At 43.3% G+C, this 16,447-nt stretch overlaps 1 protein-coding gene across 4 annotated transcripts in view; it reads right to left on the bottom strand.

The window, feature by feature from the left end:
• Window positions 1–1,708: 1,708 nt before the first annotated feature.
• The window catches only part of TSEN54 (tRNA splicing endonuclease subunit 54), a 47,296-nt gene continuing 32,557 nt past the window's right edge, over window positions 1,709–16,447 (bottom strand). For 3 of the 4 annotated variants that reach the window (XM_069752356.1, XM_069752354.1, XM_069752355.1), the window contains 7 exons: window positions 12,569–12,667; window positions 12,428–12,480; window positions 6,893–6,979; window positions 5,853–6,475; window positions 5,354–5,414; window positions 2,383–2,499; window positions 1,709–1,996 (listed from right to left, as the gene is read on the bottom strand). In XM_069752356.1, the coding sequence (XP_069608457.1) occupies window positions 1,846–1,996; window positions 2,383–2,499; window positions 5,354–5,414; window positions 5,853–6,475; window positions 6,893–6,979; window positions 12,428–12,480; window positions 12,569–12,667 (1,191 nt within the window). In that variant the 3' untranslated portion in view covers window positions 1,709–1,845. The remainder of the gene's footprint in view (window positions 1,997–2,382; window positions 2,500–5,353; window positions 5,415–5,852; window positions 6,476–6,892; window positions 6,980–12,427; window positions 12,481–12,568; window positions 12,668–16,447) is intronic. The other variant, XM_069752357.1, reaches the window with a different exon arrangement.

Raw genomic sequence — 16,447 nt, 5'->3', positions numbered from 1 at the left:
GGTAGAGGGAGGGCTTTATGAGGATGGATATGATTTTGGCATGTTTGAAGAATGAGGGGAAGACACCTGTTGTGAGTGAGAGGTTGAAGAGGTGTGTTAGGGTTGGGATGAAGACCGTGGCAAGGTTACGGATGAGGTGGGACAGGAGTGGGTGAAGAGTGCAGGTGGTGAGGTGTGATCTTCAAAGAAGGGTGGAGAGCTGATCTTCTGCCATGGTGGAGAAGCTGGTTTTGGAGGAACAGGGTTAAGCAGCTAAGAGGGGCATTGGGCGCTGTGGGCCAAAGCTTTCTCTGATCGTATCGATCTTCTGTTTAAAGAAAAAGGCAAAGTCTTCAGCAGAAATGAGAGGGGATGGAGAGGGTTGAAAAGTGTTGAAAAGCTGTTTAGGGATGTGAGACAGGGAGGATATGAGAGATGAGAAGTAAGTTTGTTTTGCAGCAGTGGGTGTGGACTTGAAGCTGGAGAGGGACTGCTTATATGCAGTGAAGTGGTTGGCAGAGCGGGATTGCTTCCATCTCCGCTCACGATCCTGGAAGCCCATCTCAGTTCTTTGGTCAGAATATAAGAGCATTCCCAATCTCTGGGAACTGCATGCCTTCGTTGCAAATAGCTATAGTAAGAGAGTCTGTGGTACGGACTTCATAGAGCTATTGACATTTCTCAAATGAACAAGAACCCCCTGGACTGGATATTCCTGTGCCAGTGTATTTACCCCTAAGTTAGACCAAAACTGAGCATCTAAGGAATGTAGCAATTCAAGAACCCTTATGCCATAAGGGGAAAGCAAGTACTGTATCCTTAAATTGGGAAATCTTTTTAGCTCTCCACGCTTGGACTGCAAGTCTGTGACTGGGCAAGAAGGGGCGTGAATATTGCCCTGGTGCCTTCAAGACCCCCAAAGACTTCAAAGATTCAACCAGTGCGCATAGAAGTGTTCAGAAAACCAAAATAATCTTTAAAGGGAACCTGTCACCCCGAAAATCGCGGGTGAGGTAAGCCCACCGGCATCAGGGGCTTATCTACAGCATTCTGTAATGCTGTAGATAAGCCCCCGATGTTACCTGAAAGAGGAGAAAAAGACGTTATATTATACTCACCCAGGGGCGGTCCCGCTGCTGGTCAGGTCAAACGGGCGTCTCTGGTCCGCTGCGGCGCCTCCCATCTTCATTACAAGACGTCCTCTTCTGATCTTCAGCCACGGCTCCGGCGCAGGCGTACTTTGCTCTGCCCTGTTGAGGGCAGACAAATTACTGCAGTGTGCAGGCGCCGGGCCTCTGACCTTTCCGGCGCCTGCGCACTGCAGTACTATCCTCTGCCCTCAACAGGGCAAAGCAAAGTACGCCTGTGCCGGAGCCGTGGCTGAAGATCAGAAGAGGACGTCTTGTAATGAAGATGGGAGGCGCCGCAGCGGACCGGAGACACCCATCCGACCTGACCAGCAGCGGAACCGCCCCTGGGTGAGTATAATATAACGTCTTTTTCTCCTCTTTCAGGTAACATCGGGGGCTTATCTACAGAATTACAGAATGCTGTAGATAAGCCCCTGATGCCGGTGGGCTTACCTCACCCGCGATTTTCGGGGTGACAGGTTCCCTTTAAGCTTACTGAAAAATCATCACACAGCATCACCTTCATCTCGTGTAAACATGTCCTAGGATTGTGCAGAAACACAGCTTATTGAAAATCGGAATAGTAACAGCACAAAGTATTGTTTGATTTATTTGCAGTTTTTTTTATTAAATTACAAGAATATTTTTTTCAAAACATATATATTAAAGAATAATCTTCTAATATAAGCAGCAGCACCTTTACCATACACACAAATTGCTCAAGGCTTTTACATCCTCAGGGGTAAACATCCACTGGTAGTTGCAAATCTTTAAAGGCGTAAAAGGCTATTTCTCCACAGTCCACCAGAGCAAACACAACTGGTATGTCTCCACTCTGGTATGCCAGGCTCTTTATAGTTCGTAGAGAAGGGATCTGCTCGTCAAAGCTACAGGAAGGAAAACAGAAATTCATCGGTTTGACTTCAATGAGCAAACTGAAAAATATACAAAAGCTAATGCTACAATGACAAACAATTGTAAGAAGTGTCCTTTGTTTGCTCAACATTTAGGCAACTCTTTATTGGCTAAATTCACATTAGCGTTTGGGGGCTTTGCGGAGGGCTGCGTACGTCCTCCATAAGTCCCATCTACTTCCGCATACATCCTGCGTACCTATCTTTAACAATGGGTACGCAGGACATGCGGATGCGTTTTGACGCGCCTGCCAACCGCACGGGAACGCAATAAGTTGCGTTTTGTCCCACGTAGCCTATACCTAAATGTTCATTCTGCCTTCATATACACCATAGAGTTCATGTAACTAGCCACCTACCTGCGCACACACAAATAAGCATATGGTTTGCCTGGTTTGGATTTCTTAAACTCAGAGTTACCATCAGCTTGATACAAATTAAAGTGTATCTGTGGCACATTCTGCTTGTCTTGAAGTCTGTAAACAGGAAATAAATAATTTAATTTCACACACTATTTCTCTAAAGCTTCAGAATTGATAAATCCAATACAAAATGTATAAATCTGAGGTTAGATTTACACAAATGACAATCACGCGAGTGCTATTCTGCATTGAAAATGCAGATACTTTGAGTCGACAGGACAGCGCATTACTCCATTCCAAGCATATTACCTTCTTGATGTTTTGTTTTGTCAATATATGGTACATATAACGTACACACACAAAAAAACTTTTTGTGGGAGCATGAAAGAGGAATTTTTGCAATTTTTAAAAAAAATACATTGCCTTTAACCTGGGGTTTGATATGACTGCAGCATTGCCTACATGGAGTTATCTTGTACTACTTTTAATGAGACTTTGAAAAATAAAAAGACAAAAAAAAAAAAAAAAAAAAAAAAAAGCAATTTGCCTTCATATTACTGCCATAGCGCAGCATGAGAAATTGTTTTTGAGTTTTAAATACTTGGCAGGTTTTTGATTAAAAAACCCCATAGGTCTGAAGCTGATAGCATCCACCAGGTCAGGGACTGCCTCACCTTGAGAGGCAGAAGAACGGGCCGGTCCAGGGACACGGTGCGAATCACCGTGAGAGGCGTTCGGAGCACTGGTGGCATTAGACCAATGTGGAAGTCGCTCCAGGACCTGGACCAGGGACTGTGAAACTTGTCAGGTCAGAGACCGACTGAGACATGGCAATAGCCCACTCCGGAGGGAGGGGAGTGCGCTCATCCTGGGTGTTAGAGGGCTCTAGCGGGGCAGACATGGTGGAGCGGCTGTAGGACAGGTAGAAAAGGGAGGGCTGGTCTGAAGACCACTTTTTGCAGAGGGCACAGGTGTAGTGAACTACAGTGGGCTTACAGGGCCTCTCTAGGGTTGGGCATAAGTTGAGCCTTGGGTATACTGCTGAGGAGGAGCCAAGACAAAAAGAAACAGAGCCTACCCAATGCCAGTGACGACCAACAGAAAGAGCTGTGGAAGCTGTGTCCCCCTGTGAGCAAAGCATCCGCAGATCTAAAGAGCGCAGAATATGGCTTGTGTCTCCTCCTGTGTGCAGAGCATCCTCTGGTCTGTAGCGAGGGCACAATATGGCGGTATAATAAGCCAGATGAAGTCTGGCTGTGTCACCGCATGCTGAAGTCTGCCAGCCTGTGAAAGGAAGATCTGCCGGCTGGCGAAAGCGCAAGTTCCCCTGCGACTGGCTGACACGCCGGGGGGCGTGACCAGCCAGGAAGGGGAAGCTCCATGATAGGAGTGAGAAAAAAGCGCCATAAAATGTGGGAAATGATATTTTTTAACTATTTTGTGTGACATAACTCTCTGATGTAAGGGCATGAAAATTAAAAGTTTGAAAATTGCAAGATTTTCCACAAAGTCCCAATGAAGAAATGTTACCACTATTATGAAGTACGATATGTCACAAAAAAACAGTCTCAGTCACTGGGATCCACTGATGCGTTTTAGAGTTATTACCTCATAAAGTGACACTGGTCAGAGCTGTAAAATTTGGCCTGGTCATGAAGGTGAAAACAGGCTTATGGGGGGGAAGTAAACCTGACAACCGATGCTTGCTGGTCAATCCATGGGGCGCATGTATCAGCTCTATCCTGCAGTACTTTTAAGTTTTACTACTTTTGCACGCATGAGATGCAAACACCCTGAAACATCTGTCTCCAAATGCAGTTTCTAGTTTGGCTTCTTATTCATGTGGCAAGGCTCATTAAAAGACTTGATATTGACTTTTAAGATTACTACATCCAATATAGGCACTAGAGTTCTAGTCCTCCATCTCTCTGAAGAGGCCACTTTCATATTTAAATTTCCAGGAACAAATTCCATCATGGCCTATAGGTCTCTCTATGCCGACTTGGTGCTCTCCACAAGGAAAATGTATTGCTAAAGACCTACTTTTGGACAAAATACTTGATTCTTTATTTATTTATTTTTTTATTGGCACTTATTGGGGTATAAATTAAATTTTGAGTTCTTATTTCATATTTTTGGATTGACGTTTTTAGTTTAGGTTAATTTTATAGTTGAGGTAATTACAGATGTCACAATACCAATTACATGTATGATGGTTTTTTTTTTTTTCCTGGCAGTTGTTTCCATAACGCCATTCTTCTGACGCTTATTTTGCGGATATAGGGAGCATACTCACAAGATCAATATAACAGATATGTTCTCTAAAGAATACATATCCTATAAATATGTCCCTGCTGTGTACTGTGTAATGGCTGTGTCTGACCGTGCAGGGATATGGTCTGATCATACCACAGCTCCTGGGCAGGGGAGGAAGCAAAAGACTAAACAGACAGGACAGCACGGGATCACAGACCTTTTTTTTTTTTATTGAGGAAAAACATTGCTTAAACGCAGGAAGTGAAAGGTTTTGCCTCACAGAAAGTAGCAGCTACGATCCCATGCTGTCATGTCTGTATATTTTTTCTGCTTCCTCTCTGCCCAGGAGCTGTGGTATGATCAGACCATGTTCCTGTACGGTCAGACACGGCCATTACACAGCACACAGCAGGGGGGCACATTTATAAGATCTCAGCACAGGAACATTGTTGTTTAACATCCAATTGTGGAAATTATTATTATTCAAAGATCTATAAATTAAAATGCACTTTGTTTGTGGGAAACCCCTTTTAAATCTCTGCACCTAGAATTAACTGTATAAGACAAACCTGTTTTTTTTATGTAGTATAATATTATGGCATACGGTACATAAAAAAATGAGACAAAAAAAAAAAAAAAAAAAAGGTTTACAACAAACCTCTACATTAATTGTTCTGCCAGGGACATGTCTTCTGTTCGTTATTGCACTTACCTCTTACCATCTTCTAGTAAAGTAGATTGACTGATAATCGTTACTTGCTCTAAAACAGAAGCTGGAAGCAACAATAAGGAGTTAATATATCGAATGTGTCGTTATCAACACTATCAATCAGTCAATAATACCTGTCACTCTGCTCCTTGTTGTCTGTTACTTTCTAGAATTTGCTATATATTTAATGTAATTTAGTCATCTATATAACAGTGTAGAACCTGGGTCTGACTCTGGGAATAAAATGCTAATTTAGGTCATCAGACCTCATTCATAGTAACCTATTAGTGACTGTAATACAGATGTGCCCGCGTCACGATGGTCCGACACTGAGTGCTAGACATTTTGCTTGAAAACATTGAATAGAGTGGTAGTAACGTTTTACATCCCTAAATTTTGGGCAATATTCACCCTACACAATTTACACCACCCTAAGGTACGATTTTATATGTTTGAGAGCAAGTATTAAAAAGTTAAGGCGATAAACATAGGAAAACTTCACCTGTAGATGTCACCTGTCCAGGTGTCAGCAGTGGTCGGACTGTACTTGACCATAGATGTGCTGGCCTCTCCCTACGACTTTGACGTTCTCTCTCTTGTAGGAGCTTCTTATATTCACTCCAGTTCCTGCATTTCTTTATTTTAGGGTCAGCATTGATGCTGATTTTGTGCTTCCGTTCCCAGTCCAATTGATCTTGTTCTTTTCTGGAAAACTTTTCTGCACGCAAGTTTAGTTTTCCTAACCAAAGAGATATATTCACTTGGCGGCCAACCACATTTTCGGGAAGAAAGGCAGGCTCAGGATCTGGCAGCTGAACGTACGGCTGATCATGTGCACAGTTAGGAAAGCAGAATTTTGAGAAATCCCATCTGTATTTCTCTTTTGATTTGACAATAGCCGCTTCTTCATGGTCATGAGCAGTTTCGTTGCTTTCCAGTCGATTGTTATCATTTCTGGCTTCTTCATCAATGTTCATGTTTTCTACTACAGTGGGAACAAATGCTATTGGTTCTGGAGTAAAGGAATCAACTTTTTCAGGGCAATGACTAATCCGTGGTTTTGAAGACTTATTTTCTTCTCTGCTATTGCTTCCTGATGTCTCCAACTGATCTTGAGTTTCTAAACTGCAAATTTTACACAAAAAACACAAACAAAAATCAGGTTATTTTGGCTCTAATCAACCACTCCATTATCTGCTATGCTGCAAGAAATAAGAAGCTTGGGTCCGACTACAGATGTGGCTGCTGGACCAGGGTCCCGAGAATCTTTTTGCTCAAAGCTATTAAAGGGAATTTTAGGTCACTACAACTGCTCAACTGCACCAAAAGTGATCAACAATAAAGGATCCACGTCGCTCCAGGCACCGCAACTTTCATTCAATGAGTGGTCAAAGTAGGGATCACAAAGAGTGACTACACTGCTAATCTTGTGAATGGAGGTGTTACATAATGCAAACAGATAATTGTTAAACGTCAATCAATCCCAAAACATTATTCCCAATCCAACTCAATAACTATACTGTATGAGACATGGATCATTACCCTGTTATTGAACTCCTCTTACGCTTCCTATTCGATACCGACGGGATCTCCAAATTTATCTGTCTTTCATAAGGTAACTGAATTGAGCTATAAAAAAAAAAAGAAAAAAAAAAAAAAAGAGAGAAAGCAGAGAAATTAATATGTGTCAGTGGAAGGACATCAGATTCCAGAATATCACTCACAATGATACAGCAATATTAGTAAGGCTACATTCACACATACTGTATTTTCTGGCGTATAAGACTACTTTTTAACCCCTGAAAATCTTCTCAAAAGTCAGGTATCGTCTTATACGCCAGGTGTTGTCTTATAGGGCAGGTGCGGAGTAATCTGCGTTCGCTGCATATTGTGGGGGGAGCGACACCAATGACAAGGTGAGGGGGCGCCTCACTGGGAAGGTGTAAGTGAAGCAGAGGCAGAGAAGGAGATAATAGGATACAAGGGCGAGCCAGATTAGTGAAAGAAGAGTTTTTCTAGGCACAGCATCGCTCTCTTTTTTGCATACCCTGGCATCCCAGACGCTGACAGTTTGCTTCACTTACACCTTCCTGGTGAGGCGCTCCCTCACCTCGTCATCGGGACCACTCCCCCCCCCACTATATACGTCGACCGCAAATTGCTCCGCACCCACCCTATAAGACGACACCCGGCATATAAGACAACTCCCGACTTTTGAGAAGATTTTATATTTTAACTGGAAAAGTTGGGGGTCGTCTTATACGCCCAGTCGTCTTATATGCCGGAAAATACGGTACATGAAATTCAGATCATGGATAAATCATAATTACCCTATACCTATATACTTGTGTGTTACCTGAGATTTTCAGCACTTTTTTTGTGCTGAAAACGCCCCCCCTCGGCTTATACACGAGTCATTGTCCAGAAAGCCAGCGGGGGAGGGGGAGCGGCGGAGCAGCAGCAGTCAGCGGTGGCTGTAACTGTGCAGCTGCTAGAGAGAAATAAATACGGTATTCATTTCTCTTATTGCGCACAGTGACAGCTGAAGGCTTCCAGAAGACATCATACTCGCCCTCGCTGCATCTCATTGGTGCCGGTGCCAGCAGCTCTTCCTACCGAGCGATCACGTGGCCCCGCGCATTAAGGTAATGAATATGCATGCCTCTCCACTCCCATTGGCGTGGATCATATATTCATTACCTTAATGAGCGGTACCATGTGACCACTCAGCATAGGAAGAGCTGCAGGCGCCAGAACCAACGAGATGCTGCGACGGCGCAGAGGAGGGCGAGTATAATGGGGTTTTTTTGTTTTTTATTAGGAAGCATGCATACCGCGACGGGGGAAGCCACGCCTACAATGACAGGATGGGGGGGGAGCCATGCATACAACTATGGGACCAGGGGAGCCATGCATACAACGATGGGAGGGGGGGGGTACGCATACCAGGACAAGACATGGGGTTGAGCCACGCATACCAGGACAGGACGGGAAGGGGGGTTGTGTGCCACGCATACCAGGACGGGGGGGTGGGGGTTTGGGGTTGTGTGCCACGCATACCAGGACAGGGGTGAGCCACACATACCAGGACAGGACGGGGGTGAGCCACGCATACCAGGACAGGACAGGGGAGAGCCACACATACCAGGACAGGACAGGGGGGAGCCACGCATACCAGGACAGGAAAAGGGGGAGCCACGTACACCAGGACAGGATGGGGGGGGGAGCCATGCATACAACGATGGGACCGGGGGAGCAATGCATACGATGGGAGGGGGCACGCATACCAGGACAGGACAGGGGATGAGCCACGCATACCAGGCAGGATGGGGGTGAGCCACGCATACCAGGACAGGGGGGAGCCACACATACCAGGACAGGGGGGAGCCACACATACCAGGACAGGACAGGGGGGAGCCACACATACCAGGACAGGGGGGAGCCACACATACCAGGACAGGACAGGGGGGAGCCACACATACCAGGACAGGACAGGAAGACCCACACATACCAGGACAGGACAGGGGGGAGCCACACATACCAGGACAGGACAGGAAGAGCCACACATACCAGGACAGGACAGGGGGGAGCCACACATGCCAGGACAAGACAGGGGGGAGCCACACATACCAGGACAGGACAGGGGGGAGCCACACATAGCAGGACAGGACAGGGGGGAGCCACATATCAGGACAGGATGAGGGGAGCCACACATACCAGGATGATGGGAGCCACACATACCAGGACAGGGATGAGGGGACAATACATACCCGGTTTATACTCGAGTCAATAAGCATACCCAGTTTTCCATGGTAAAATTAGGTGCCTCGGCTTATACTTGTGTCAGCTTATACTCGAGTATATACGGTACATATATGAAGCAGTTAGCTCAGATCAGGATACCCAACAATTGTACTATGGTCTGTTTCCTGGTTCTTATTTCATCCCAAATACAACAAATCAGATGAAGAATTGGTCTAAGCAGAGTTCATATATCTGAGTCGGAGGTTCCTTTCTGAAGACACTTTTTCAACATTTGCTCCAAAATAAATAAATAAATAAATAAATAAAATATAGTGCAAAATGTAACTACTTTTTTGTAATAAAACAAAGGACACCATGATGTAATCAGATGGACTTTAGTATAGGTCAATAGGGTCCATCAAGTGTCATCGTCATGATTCAGGCAATTGATCTGTTTTTTTGTTGCTCTAATAAAAGACTATAAAAATGTACAAAGCAATGTTAAGCCGGCCTTGAAAACATGTGTTCATCAAAGAAAAAGTCTTGTACATTAGCAAGATGTCAGAGGTCCTAAGGAACAGGTCTTGTTCTGGCAGAACCAACTTGCCCATGTATCAAGTGCATTAAGATGAAGGGGCTGTTCAGCGCTAGGGGAACCTGTCAGCAGGAATGTGCACAGTAACCTACAGTGTCAGGTCAGCGCTGTTCTGAATAAAATGATCCCATGGGTGATGAAATCCTTCTTGTGATTGTGGTTTAATCATTTTCAGTTTTGAGTTAATATGCTCGTGGTCCGGGGCGGCCTATGGGGGGTCTGCATGTGGTGCTCTGCTTACATATTCATCAGTATGGCTTCTGACTGGTCAGTGATCCCTCAGTGACCTGACCCCTATTTTACATACTGAATATTCTATATATTGAAAATAAAATGCCTTCAGCAGGCAGTGGCGCCTGCACTGCAGCATGATCTGCATGTAAAATGTGCATATAAATTTAGTTTTTGCCATATTTGAGGCAGCAATTTTTTTTTCTTCCTTTATGAATTTCTTTATACTTAATCAAGCGTCACATGAAGACCCCCCAGAGCACGAGCATATCATTAGCTCATAACTGAAAATAAGGATTAAACAACAAGCATAAGACGGATTTCATCAGCCCAGGTATCATTATAATCAGTATAACGGCGCCGACCTGACACTCTCTCTAGGTTACTGTGCACAATGCTGCTGACAGGTTCCCTTTAAACATTGCATGTAGAAGAAGCCCACGCAAAACGCATGTTGGGGTTGCTACCTAGGACGCACTGACAGATACTTTCATGGGTAAGTTCAGCGGTTCTTAAAGGGATATTCCCTTATATTTTGTAGTATGTCTGGCAGGTTAGAATGAGGGTTAATGTCTGTCCTTACATAGGTTATTATCCATTTATTAATAAAATATTTCTTTTTATTGATCTTGGTTTGGACTTGTACTCCTTTTTCTGTGTAGGACTCAGTGCTGCTCATGATGTTGCAATTTCAAAGATCTTTCAAGATTTCATGCATGATCAGCAGATTTAGTGCAACCTGTCTTACGCATTGAAATACCGAAATAACGTACTCACAAGAATCATGCACCGGTCATCTCCGGATGCAGAAGTATGCTGCTGCAACAGTCTATTTAGGCCACATTCACACATTCAGTAACTGTAAGTCAAATCCAGGAGTCGGTGATAAATACAGAAGTGGTGCATATGTTTCTATTATACTTTTCCTCTGATTGTTCCACTCCTGGTTTTGGCTTACAGATACTGAGGTAAAATACTGACCAAATACTGAAGGTGTGAACGTGGCCTTTAAGTGATTTTCTAGAAAGAGAAAGCTATCACTTATCTACAGTATATGTCTCCGAGGTCACTAGAATGGGAAATTTGAATCTAGCGGGAATGAGAATGGGGCATGCTCCATGGGACTGCTAGAGATAGCCATGCGCTGTATTTAGCCATCACCTGAATGAAGTGGTGCACACATTCTCAAGGTTGTCTATGCCTGATGAAATCCAAAAGAGGCAACTTAATGACTGTTTAGCAATAACTATTTGTTACCTAATACATGAATGACTAGTATATGCATTCATTACCATCTTTTCAGTTAGCCAATAAAAAGGTATCAACCACTGAAAACTCTCAAATCTAAATATTTTTCCACCTACTGGCTAACACGGTACCAAGATTATATTTATATATATATATATATATATATATATATATATATATATATATATATATATATATATATATATATATATATATATATATATATATATATATATATATATATATATATATATATATATATATATATACACACATACATACAACATGCAGCTTGCACATGTTCACATTGGGAGTGCTGATTTGTTTTTTTCCCTCTATTTGTATGGATGTGGCAACATCCAGACTTATCTTGCACTCCCCCCATTGACCTTGCAGGTGGCGGTGATCAGCTCTACCTGCCCATAAATTGTAGGTTTAGCCCGGAGTGACATGTTTGTCCAGAGTTGTAGGCTGGTGGCCCAAGAGTGGCATGTACAGTAGAGTAGGACCCATCAGGGGGAGATCACCTTGCCATGGTTGATGGGCACACATGAATTGGCCAATTTATGCGCTAAGAATCTCCATCTTTAACTGTAAGTTTAATGAAAAAAATGAAAAAAATTTTGGAAAAATTTTTTATGAAAAAATATTTTTGAGAAATGTATATTCGTCTGTGTTTTCACATGGCCGATTCATGTACATGTGCTGCTGTGATCATATATATATATATATATATATATATATATATATATATATATATATATATATATATATATATATATATACATATACATACATATATACATACATATATACATATATATACATATATATATATATATATATATATATATATATATATATATATATATAATCACAGCAGCACATGTACATGAATCGGCCATGTGAAAACACAGACAAATATACATTTCTCAAAAATATTTTTTTATAAAAAAAATTTTTCTAAATTTTTTTTCTTCATTAAACTTACAGTTAAAGATGGAGATTCTTAGCGCATAAATTGGCCAATTCATATATATATATATATCTTTCCTGTAGTATAGGCAGAAATGTAAAATTTAAATACAAAATGCAAGCAATTCAATAGATGCAAAGACGATTCCCTCCGAAATATATTAGCTTTATAGCAACCCAAACATTCACTCAAGCAGAATCAATGCAGGCCGAAAAGTGTCAAAAACAAAAAAAAATAGTTAAGGTTAACCAGAGAAACTTCAATAAAAGCCAAGTGTTTGCACCTTGGATCAAAACGGGTGACAATGTAGCCCAGTCTTTTCAAGTGGCTATACACCTGTATAAAAAGCCAGAAAGAAAGAAATATTAACTAGTAGAGAAGTGAACACATCCTTAGTGATAAAAAATAAGACTGCCGATTGTACCTGATAGTGTAGCAGACTGACCGGCCCACGTGAGAGCAGTCTCTCATAAGCCTCCTGGACAGACAGTGGAAGTTCCCTGTAAAACAGCTGAATCGTTCCCTAAACAGAGAAACCATTATCATTTATAGGACAAGTGCACACTACCGTATTTTTGGTACAAGTTCTGCCTGTAAAAAAGTGACAGAACTCGGAAAGCACTCAGACCAATGTTATTCAATGGGACAGTGAAGATGAGCAATTTTTATTTTTCACCAACCGAGTCTGTGTTGGATGAGAATCACCCACTCATGTCTATGGGTATAAAAATATATCAGATTCCATACAGAGCCACTATATGGCATCCAATTTTAATTGATACATGGAAACTGTTTTAGTCTTGTACATATTAAATAACTGCTGCTGTATAAAAACCTGATTGGACACAGATGACAGATAGAAAAAAAAAAAATTGTCTGAATTTTTTGGCTGAAATTAGTTTTTTTTTTTTTTTTTTATATATGCTCATGTGAACTTAAAGGGGTAATCTCATCTCCAAGATCTTATCCCAATATATAGTAGATGTAATGATACCTTCAATTAGAAATTTAGTATAGTTCTTCAGATTCGCTGTCACTTAACCCATGTAGGGAATTGCAGTAGCTTAGGTATCCATGGTTATGACCACTTAGTGGTAGTTAAACAGCTCTGCGTGGTCGTAACCATGGATACCTAAGCTACTGCAATGCCCTACATGAGATAAGCGACATAGCGAATCAGAAGAACTATGTTACATTTCTAATTGGAGGTATTTACTAAAATAGGGATTTTTGTGTACTCACCGTAAAATACTTTTCTCCGAGCCATTCATTGGCGGAAACAGGCCGTGGGTGTATGCTGCTGCCACTAGGAGGCTGACACTAAGTGATACAAAGAAAGTTAGTTCCTCCCCTGCAGTATACACCCTCCTGCTGGCTCTCAGCTAACCAGTTAGGTGCAAAAGCAGTAGGAGATCAATAACATATGAGCGTATAGCATGTCACATTATATATGAGGAGTATAGCATGTCAAATTACAAAACAAGCACAAGCTAAGAACAGGGTGGGAGCGGTGTCCCCCAATGAATGGATCGGAGAAAAGGATTTTACGGTGAGTACACAAACATTCCTATTTCTCCTTCACCTCATTGGGGGACACAGACCGTGGGACGTCCCAAAGCAGTCCCTGGGTGGGGACAACATCATATCAGGCCCTGTGTAACCGCTACTTACAAGTGCGCCACCGCGGCCTGCAGAATCCGCTTGCCCAGGCAGACATATGCGGGAGTCTGGGAATTATAGTGCTTCAAGAATGCATGCGGGCTGGACGAACCCGCAAGCTTGCAGGAGAGCTTTGCCGATGCCTGGTGCCTAGAACCCAAGAAACCTTGATAGACAGGGAGATAGGCTGACATATAATATGGAAGGACTCCTGGATGTGTAACGAATCACTAGGCTAACATGGCTGATGAAACAGCTAAACCCTTCCTGTAACCATCAGGAAACCTTACTCTTACCGTCAGGAAGCCCAAGATAAAGTGTCAAACCTTCAGAAGGACGCCGTCCTCGAGACGTACCCACTCAGAACACTCACTTAGTCCAGAACATGGGGAACCCATTCCGTTTTGAGGACTGGTGCCAAAAGAGACGAGGGAAGAACGATGCCCTCATGACAGTGGGAATACAATACCACCTTGGTAACAAGGGACAGGGACTGCCTGAGGACAACCTTGCCTTGATGGCAATAAGGGAAAGAAGTCTGAAAGAACAGAGCAGCTAGCCCCGAAGATAGAGGAAAAAAGGGGCGACCTTCCCTGAAAGTGAAGTCTATCCGGATCAAAAGGAGTCTATTGTAAGACTCCCAGGATCATTAAGGTCCCAAAGATCTAATGGTATGCGATAGGGAAGAACCACATGTGAAGACTCCCTGCGAGGAAGACCCTTCTTGCAGTCTTTGTTGCAATAAGACGGAAAAATGCTGGGTCTGGAAATGAAAAACCTGTCGTGTCAGTGCGGATCTCTCAGGATCACTGGGGCCCTTCCTGCTTATGAAAGGCTAACTGAGGTAGTGGAAGAGGAGTTACGGAAAATGGTACCATGGAAGAATCAGAGCATGCACTGCGATGGCATTTGGATTTCGAGACCAAACCATAAACTAGAGTACAATAGCATTCAGTCTGGATGTCATCTGATCTACATCTTGGGTACTCCAGTGAAGGCAGATCTGATGGAAGACTTACGGATGAAGTTCCCACTCACTTGAGGTGAGACCCCGATGGCAGAAGTCTGCCGCCCAGAGTTCTACTACTGGGATGTGTACTGCCGAGATAGCCGAATGATAGATCTCGGCCCATCAGAGAATGTGAGGTACCTCGGCCATGGTGCCTGACCGCGGGTAACTTAAGATGATTGACGTATGGCACAGCCGTGGCATTATTCGATTGAATATGGATGGGGTGACCCGCCAGATGGCAGTGGACCTGCTGTAGGACTAGCCATACCATTTGGATCCTCAGAACAATGATCGGGAGACTGGATTCCCGAGATGAAAAAGTATCTCCCCTGGATGAGGAAGGAGTTCAGAGCCTAACCTCTGGAAACCTGTTTGACCTGCAGAAAAGAAAAAAAAAAAAAAAAAAAAAGGCGGAGCAAAGGATCTGCTTGCATTGCTATCACCACTTTTCCTCCGGACCCTCCTAGCAAATCGAATGGAATGAGGGGATGAGTGATCAAGTGCACAAGCTCCCTGTTGAAGGGCCATGACCTTGTCTCAAGGGAGAATTACCGACCCTCTGGAGGTGTCCAGGATCATCCTGAAAAAGGATACCTGCTGGCTGGAAATGAGGAAGACTTTTCTAAGTTTAGCTGCCAGCCCAGATGAGAAAGGGTATCGCAAGGGATATAAAGGACTCAGCGCAGTCCTGGAGGAATGGCTAGAAAGTAAACCAGATAGGGCAGTACGACCACGCTCCTAGAGTGTAAGAGGGACATGACAGCCACCATGACCCTTGCGAACACTTTGGGTGCGGTAGCAAGGCCGAAGGGCAAGGTCGTGACCTGAAAAGCTGTCCGCGAATGGAAAAGCGCAGGGGCTTTTGAAGAGGGGAAAAAATAGGAATGAGAAGGTAAGCATCCCAAATGTTAATGGATGCCAGGAACTCCACCTTTTTCCATGGAAGTAATGGGCGAGTGGAGGAACTCCAACAGAAGGAGGACCTTGTCAAGCTTATTAGAAGTTTGAGGTCCAGGATCGGTCTTACTTTTCGTTCCCCTTTTTGGAAACAAGATCCCTTAGATCTAGTCTGTCCTGTACAACCCTTCCACTGCAGGTTGGGTCTATATGACACCTGCGATCCTTAGTTCCTGTGTGGGGAACGCTCCCAACTTCTTACAGAATAACTGACCACTCAGGCAAGAGTGATGTCGGAGGTTTTTTTGAACGCGGGGTACGCGTAATCGGAGTCATAATGCCCTTCAGTATTGAGCGGTATTTGCTGCTGACAGCGCCGCGCAACTAGCCGCATACAAAGAGGTGTGAACTACATAATCTCCCGCTAAAGATATTTGAATGGCCAGCTGTACTGTCACCGGGGAAAGGTTACAGATCTAAATTAAAATAGTTAAGGTATCATTGGTAAATGTAGATTATAAAGTTTTTACTAAAATCCTAGCTACAAGACTGAACTCGATCATATTAGACCTAATACATCCAGACCAAACGGGTTTTATGCCAGGAAAAAATACCTCCATCAATATCAGGCGGGTCCAGTCAGTAGTCAAATATAGCTCATTGGTACCAGATAACACCTGGGCACTGGCATCGCTAGATGCGGCTAAAGCTTTGGACTCTCTGGAATGGCCCTTT

Source organism: Ranitomeya imitator, chromosome 2 (assembly GCF_032444005.1).
Source record: "Ranitomeya imitator isolate aRanImi1 chromosome 2, aRanImi1.pri, whole genome shotgun sequence".
Lineage (NCBI taxonomy): Eukaryota > Metazoa > Chordata > Amphibia > Anura > Dendrobatidae > Ranitomeya > Ranitomeya imitator.
This window is presented reverse-complemented; position numbering and strand designations above follow the sequence as displayed.